The sequence below is a fragment of the Myripristis murdjan genome, chromosome 24 (genome assembly GCF_902150065.1).
Source record: "Myripristis murdjan chromosome 24, fMyrMur1.1, whole genome shotgun sequence".
Classification (NCBI taxonomy): Eukaryota; Metazoa; Chordata; class Actinopteri; order Holocentriformes; family Holocentridae; genus Myripristis; species Myripristis murdjan.
In genome coordinates this window covers 17,199,829-17,208,071 of record NC_044003.1, presented here as the reverse complement: position 1 = coordinate 17,208,071, position 8,243 = coordinate 17,199,829, and the positions used below count along the sequence as shown (strand labels likewise).

Here is an 8,243-nt window from a genome sequence, read left to right as displayed (position 1 = left end):
ATCTGAGCATTCGGTGGTGGAAAACTGTTCAATGATAAAATTTATATTTGTAGATTTTATTCTGACAATACAAAAAATAAAATGACCCAATGTTTCAAACTTTATTAGTAAGCATTCAGTAAGGGAATGTTGACTGGGTATGAGGATAATTATTTTTCAATTGCTCACAACAAACCTCCCAACATTGCAATAATGTAGGACTATAGCAATTGTTGAATGAACAGACACATCGGGAGAAGCTTTTAGGATCAAACTGAGATCAAAATCAAGGCTGGAGACGAAATGAAATAAATGTTGGACTCTGGCTTGAGATTAATAGCTTGATTAGTGCCATCTGGTGCCACCTGACGGAGTTTCATGAGTGATCTCTGTATGTACCGGTGGGTGGCAGTAGCACAACATGAAGCATCAAACCTGCAGACAATTGACAACCAGAAGAAGAAGGCTAGCTAGTTTTAGCCAGCTAACTCGTTCGTTGCAGTATTAACGGACTTAATGCTAGCTAACTGCTAACAACAGGACCAGAGGAAACAAACTGAAGGGATAACGCGGTTTCTTTGGGGGCTGATCTACTGTGAGTCACGACAACCTATGATTCAATAAATTATTTACCTGCCCGTCAATATTTTGGTCGGGCCCAAACTTTCTGGATGATTCTCCCGAAAATTTAAGGCCCTGAATCCACGGTGCGTTGGTAGGCGACAGCCGCGGACCATCGTGCTTTCTGAGGAAGCACTGCTGTAACTGAGCTGAACAAAGTCTTATGAAATATCAATACATCAACGTTTTGCTGTAGCCACGACCATCCCGAACACAATGTCACATAACGGGCCTCCTCCTCGATGGCGGAATTGTCCCAGAAGAGGACAACCTGTGGCAAGTGAGTCTTAAATGCTGTCTGGTTCAACCGCCTTGTCTGCCCTGAGCTGTGCTTTTTTTTTTTTTTCTTTTCGTATGCATTGCATGTTGTATACCTGGTAGTACGTGACTGAGGAGCTTTCCTGACTTATTAGGGTCCCCTATACAATTTGACACATGTAGAACACCAAACGGCACTTCATTGCTTTAAGCATCATCCTCCAGAGTTGCCTGACTGGAGTCATTCAAAAAAACCTTCCGCCAAAATGCACCCGGTGGATCGAGTAGCGTATGATTCAATGAAAAAGTTTCCTTTTTATAAAAACTGAGTGATGTTTTGGTGATCACTTGCATGCCGAATATACTACAACGTATTAAAGATTCATAAAAACTCTTAAGTCATGTTCTATGAAGTGTGCACAAATGCCAGTAACTCAAGTTAATTTAAATGGTCACATTGTCACAGAGCTTTTCGCTTCCAGCGCTGTCTGGTCCATGGCTAACCCAGCTAACGGTACTAAAAAAGCGCTGGTTAATGAGGTATCAAAGCATAACTTGTTGCAGACGTACCGCTTTTTAGCAAATAAACATAACTTCATGTTACAGCAAAGACGTGGAGTTTATAGGGACTGTATCCTGTCACAGTTGGACCATTTAAAACATTAGCAGAGAGCAACAGAGCTAGCCCTGCTGACGTTACATTGTCACGTGTCAAAACAAACTCAACGCTACCCGTAGCTCAGTTTTTCCACAAAACAGAAACCTAGGGCACTTAACGTTCAGAGCTATTACACTATAAAAATTAATACCAGATTCATCTGAGAAGGGAGTTCAATTTGATGATTTGAAAATAACGTTACCCGTGACAGCAACAAAAAGATAAATATGGATAGCACATAGTTCTGACCTACTGGATGTGCTTCCATAAGCATTAACATGAACAGGAGTCATGTCTTAACATGATTTTTTCCACAAGATATTCACCAAGATTATGAAAAAAGCATCTGTGACAATTTTTTAGTGACCTTTAGTTCCAATCCAATACGACTTGTATGAAGTCGATGCTAAATTTATTGTAAACAGTCTGAAAGTGCCTATCCTCCTTGACTTGACCGCTGGAAAACCTCTATTACTTTTCATATGCTTTTTCTTTAATTAAGGAATAATTTAGTATGGCTTGCAATTATTAATGTTAATGTAGTGCAATTGTTGACACATTTTCATGGTGTATTGTATTATTTAGTAGTGCATGAAGACATAAATCTTTCTTCATCCTACAAGGGATGCCTCTTAGGAGTGCTTGAAGTTTTGGTTTCTAGGGAATCCTATGTGTGTCTGTTTCCTTCTGTAGACAAATTCCTGCCGATGAAAACAATGTTGGGTCCCAAATATGATGACAAAGTTCCAGAGGAGAATAGATTTCATCCAAGCATGCTGTCAAACTATTTAAAAAGTCTAAAGGTAAGTACTTATATGAAAAATTAAATACTTTGCCAAGTGCAAATCAATGAGAGCTTAAAATGGAAAATCCATGTGTTTTGTCTGTGTGTGTGTGTGTGTGTGTGTGTGTGTGTGTGTGTGTGTGTGTGTCTGTCTCTTTCTTCAGGTGAAAATGGGTTTGCTGGTGGATCTGACCAACACTACTCGCTTTTATGACCGCAATGACATTGAAAAAGAAGGCATAAAATATGTGAAGCTTCAGTGTAAAGGGTATGTAGGAATTCAGGAACTGAAATGATTGTTTTAATCTTATAGTTCACTGTTGAGTATCGAGTTGCCTGATGAAATGGTGTTTTTCAGAATCTCATGCATGCCATTACTATAATGTCATCCTGTCTTAGCCATGGAGAATGCCCCTCAACGGAGACCACTGAAATGTTCATCAGGCTTTGTGAACACTTCATGGATAAGAATCCCACAGAGTTAATAGGTAAGGAAAACCTATCATATCATAACCATGCCTAGATGGTTCCAAGGCAAAAACTGATCAAGTGTGTGGCTCAGCTGCCATTTGGGACCTTTTTCCAGCAGCAGTTTTGCCTTTAGTGGTATGCTCAGCACAAATGAAAGTAACTCCTTGCACTGACACCGCAATAATACACCCACAGATTTGTTAATGTGGAACTGGATCAAATAGTGGATCATATTGTAAAATAAGAGCTTGTACTTTATTAGTCTAATATGTTATTTTGTCTAGTTGTAATGTGCATTAGAGGAGGTTTGAAGTTTTAAGTTTTTCCCATCACTATACTCTTCTCTGGTTACATTAGTGCTACATTTGCACTTCCTTTCTCTGGCTGTTATCTTGCTTGTGTGTGCTGATATGACAGGTAATATTTTTTAAGATTTGGAAATGATGAGGTCCCTGCCAGAGCAATGACACATTATCCTTTTTACATGAAGCTGTGTTTTTTCATACTTCTGTTCAAGGTAACATTGTGCACGTCTTTAATTGTGCCTTTGTGTAGAGAACCAAGAGCTTCACCACTGTGACCACTGGTATTGGGTATTGGGTTGGTACAGGTTTAAATAGGTTATCATTTCAGGGTATTTTCCCCAAAGTATAATTTCATATTTGTAGCTTAGTCATTAGAAACTGATTTTAGGGTTTTGGAAAGTCTCTGACTGGCTAAACAATGGACTAATTTCAAGTATATTTCCCTGCTCACTCCAAAACATGTCATCTAGGTCTGTATTGTTCAGTAAAAAGAAAAGACTAGACCAGAGCTCCATGTGGGATCTGCTGAGAAGCTGTACTCTTTCATTCTTTGTACTTCTTAAAAGGACAGAGGTGGCAACTGAAATTTACGTCATAACATTATGTTATGACGTTGTGCTGCTCCTGTTTAGCCTCTGCTGTGTTTATAGACAAGGATGAGCAGATATTTGAATGCAGAATTCCCATGCATTTCTCAAATCTAAAGTATGCAGAAAACACCATTGTCTGTATTATTCAGACTGAATGTTGTTGCCTGAGCAATAGCTCATTTAGATGGAGCTGTGATTTTTGTCAAGCCTAGTTCATTGTTCCTCTTTTGGCATTCAATTTCTCTTTAGTCTGCTCTATATAATTACTGATACTGTGAGCTTGTAAATGTTGAATCTTAAGTAGGAGCATCTTAATTTTGCTTAATTTTGAAAGGACAAAATACAATAAAATAAAATAAAAGCATTTGCTCATTTTGCATGAGATTTTGAGATGAACAGCACACTTGCCCTTGTGAGAAAGATTTGTACAGTTTAAATGAGCTTCTTTTTATTTTTACTGAAGTAGATTTTTTTTTTATAGCAGTACGTCTACTTCTACTAAAGTAAATTATCAGCAAAGTAAAAGTATTTCTACTGTAGTAGCAATGTGTAGTACTCCTTCCACCACTGAGCGTATATAAAATGATAAAATAATTATAAAATATTCCACAGGCCCCAGCATCTTAATGAGACTTATAGTGTCAGTATAAGGTTAGAGGAAAAAGTGTTCATATTAAAACATAATCGTACTGTACAATGAAAGCGTAATGTATGTTTATAGATAATCATTTCTTGTCCTTTTGGCGGTATTGTGTCGTTTGGTTTTTAAAATAAAGCATTTATTGTTAAGTTAGTGTTTGTCAGGGAAGAAAATGTAAATGCTGTATTTCATCTCGGGGACGGTACTAATCTTAATGCATTTTAGAGGAATCCTGTTATGTAGACATGAACAGCAAAACTTAAATAAATCATTAGCTCAAGAAATATCTGCATGTCTGACTGTGGACCTGAACACACACATACAGTTCCTATCAGAGTATTTTGGCGTATGTTCGCATTTGGGAGTCACCCCTTTCATAAATTGTTTACACATACATGGAAATCTCTTTCAGATAGACTGAAGTGCAATACAAAAAGGTTCGTCATGAGGTTAGCCAAAAACGTCATTAGTTTAAGGCCTATTGGCTGTCGATGTTAGATTAGTCCAGTCATTTTATGAAAAAACCTAGGACAAATTGCAAGAGAAGCAAACTCAACTGATTTTGTATCCTCAGTATGTTCTGAGTGATGGAAAAAAAGTCCCAGGAAATCCCATTGGTGGAAAGTTTTGAAAATCACCTATTTATGACCATATATTACCAAAAAACTGTTTTTAATACACAGGGGAAAGGGGTTCAAAATTTTACTTTCAGATATCACTATAAAAATTCATTCCTTGAATTAAAAGGTTACTATATAAAAGTGAATTAAAAGGTTACTATATATATAGTAACCTTTTAATTCACTGTTTAAATATCTGTTCTGGCATTTATTCCTTATATTCCTTATTAGCCCATATCAAATCAGATCATGTGTGATATGCATGTGTAAACAGAATAATTCAAAGAACTTGTAATTTACTTTTTTTCTTGTCTTTGTGTGTGTAATCACCTTGTGAATTTTTATAGTGATATCTGAAAATAAATTTCGAACCCTTTCCCCTGTGTGTTAAAAAGGGTGTTTTTTTGGTAATATGTGGTCATAAATAGGTGATTTTCAAAACTTTCCACCAATGGGATTTCTTGGGACTTTTTTTTCCCTCACTCAGGACATACTGAGGATACAAAATCAGTTGAGTTTGCTTCTCTTGCAATTTGTCCTAGGTTGACCCCAATTTTGGCCTAAAATTACTGGACTAGATGGTTAGAGACAAATATACTGTGTTATCCCATTGGGAAATTTGACATGGACCCTAAAGGGGCACAGAGCACCAGCAGACGGTAATATGCTCATAGACTAAACACACGGCGCTGATATCGTTAATGGATAGGTATTGAGTGGGGCATCACAAAATGCATAAAAGTTATTATAAACTTTGTCTTTACAAGTTATGATTTTATACAATCGCTGCTCATTGACAAGTGAGCTGTTTTTCTCCACAATACTTATGCTAACATTTTAGCCATTTAGCATATGCTGTCAGAGCGACTTAAGGTTTTAGCGTAATTTACATGGACATAAAACGATTCAAATGATCGATACCTGCCTGACATTTCTTTTGACCAAGCCACGCTAAGAAATAAATTTGACAGTAGCATTTCGGCCAGTTTAATTCCTACATTGTTAATGACATTTTATACACGAATCACGAATTCATTCATTAAGGAGGGACGGTATTTTCCATTTGAATGCCGAAAAATATGGCCCAGTTGAATCGGAGTCGTTTAAGTTAGGAACTGTTTCTTTGGTAATAATCGAAATACTACTAATACTGAAATATACGTTTCCTGCACAACTGTGGGAATGTCAAACCTTCCAACAAATGTCACTGTGACGTTGCAAACATCGCTTTTTCTTTACTGTGATCCAAGTGGACAACAGACAGCCTTATCAAACCTCCTCGGGAGTTTGAGAAGAATGGTTCATCTTCCTAAAATCAACCCAACTGGGGGGCAAATGGGAGGCAGCTCCATGCCACCAGCACCAGTCCAGGAGCTGCGCAACAGCGTGGTCCGACAAGACCAGAGGCGCAAAGTAGCCGCTCCGCGGCTGAAGCTTCCAGCTATTTACTTAATGGACCGCCACAAAAACAAGAAGCCAACTGCAGCTCTCCAGTACATCCAGCAGCAGACAGACACTGCTCAGCCTCTTGATGCCTGCAGGCAGCTTTCCTCAGAGGATACACTCCCCAAGATTAGACCTGTGGATACTGGATGTTTGCTGACTACGAATGAAACCGGTGCCTTCTGTGTTGCGGGTTATCCAGCCTGTGCCTGCAGAGAGATCATTTGTGCTGACTCCCATCACCAAGGGCATTCTAACACCGTCAACAAGACCCAAAAGAAGAACAAGAGGAGCAGGAGAGAGATGTTCCAATAGGACAGCAACACGCAGTTCTAAGTCTGGGGACTCATTATTCTCTACGTTTGAAAGGAGCTATCTCTGAGGAAGATCACTGCTGCCAACATACCATTTTCAGAAACTGCTGCTTTTTTAACCCAAAATTTCAAAGATGTGTTGCCCAGGCAGGGACATAATAATAAAAAAAGTTGTTGTAATCTTTTGGCCTCTTGGCATGTGCAGTAGTATAAGAACGCCCAAATAAATAATCATTGTGGTACTGTAAATTAAGCATTATTCAGTGAAAGCTGGTGGATGTCATTTTGGAATGAAACCTCATTTTACATTAAATAAATATAGAAGGAATTACACTTGTGATGTGTAAAAGATTACAAAGGTACCAACCAGGCAGACATTTCAGCTGGTCTATGTTGCTGGTAAATCTATTCCTTAAAATATTTAGCTATAAAAATATCAACAAACCATTTTTCTTTAGGAATGAAGAAAGAAGTATTTTTAATATCTGCATAATATCCCATAATCTTTTTCGGTTAGGTAATGAGCACCAGGATAGGCTCCAGCACTCCCCACAACCTTTACGGATAAGCGGTTTAGAAAGTGAATGAATGAATAATTCCAAGCTATTCTAAAAAATTCAGACATGTACAGTTTCAGTCCCTGTGAATCTGCATATATCTTTTCTTAGTGAGATCACTCTAAGGCCATAGGTTGAACTGCCTTCTAAGTAGCAGTACCTTCTGTGTGCAGCAGGGAGCAGCCTTGGTCCTAAGTTGGACGTGTTGTAATAGCAGTAAGGTGGCGGGTTGTGTTTCTTCTACATCTGTATCTATCTGAGGAAGCTGTGGAGGAAGATGCATAAAAAATTTAAAGACTGAGACATTTTCTGCTGATAATAGTCCAACACACTTCTTGTTCTTCAGTTTATTGAGTTTTGTTCATTAATTCTCTGCTCTTTAAGAACTCCAGCCTCTAAATTAGCTGTGTGTGTGTGTGTGTGTGTGTGTGTGTGTGTGTGTGTGTGTGTGTGTGTGTGTGTGTGTCTTTCTCTTTGGTTGTCATGGTCTCTGTGTTCTACAACAGAAAGCCTTGAAAAAGAAATGACATAAGAGCCAAGGGGAGGGGCAGAAAGATATTTACATATTGTCAAGCATCGACATTATGCAAATATCCAAGCACAGGATGTACAGTCACCCTATTTAATTCTGTGTGTGTGGTTCTGGACCAGTTGCTGCCCAAATCCCACGTGCCCAACCTGGTCCTACATTAACCCCAGGGTTGTACTGCCAAATTCCTTGGTCGCACTTAATGCATTGATCATTTTTCTCTCCTGTGGAAGTCCATTCATTTCATTTCAAATGACAGAATCCATCTGTCACTGCTATATCATCCTGTTGCAGATGCATTGTGCTGCGGGTGTTGTATGCCTTGAATTTACTCACTTTATAAAGTCTGACTCTGTGTGAATAAACTACCACTGATGTTGGAAAGAGATCAGTGTTCATTTTCAGTAATTGTAAACATTATCAACTTTGTCGTGGTACTGATGTTAGGAGAAATTAATGTTCTAGCTGTTATGC

The 8,243-nt window shown here is 38.4% G+C and overlaps 1 protein-coding gene across 2 annotated transcripts in view; it reads left to right on the top strand.

The window, feature by feature from the left end:
* The first annotated feature begins 436 nt into the window (after positions 1-436).
* The window catches only part of rngtt (RNA guanylyltransferase and 5'-phosphatase), a 92,487-nt gene continuing 84,680 nt past the window's right edge, over positions 437-8,243 (top strand). Inside the window, exons 1-5 of one of the 2 annotated variants that reach the window (XM_030047081.1) lie at positions 437-574; positions 673-880; positions 2,210-2,319; positions 2,465-2,568; positions 2,700-2,788. In XM_030047081.1, coding sequence (XP_029902941.1) covers positions 817-880; positions 2,210-2,319; positions 2,465-2,568; positions 2,700-2,788 — 367 coding nt within the window. In that variant the 5' untranslated portion in view covers positions 437-574; positions 673-816. Of the gene's footprint in view, positions 881-2,209; positions 2,320-2,464; positions 2,569-2,699; positions 2,789-8,243 lie in introns of both variants that reach the window. The other variant, XM_030047080.1, reaches the window with a different exon arrangement.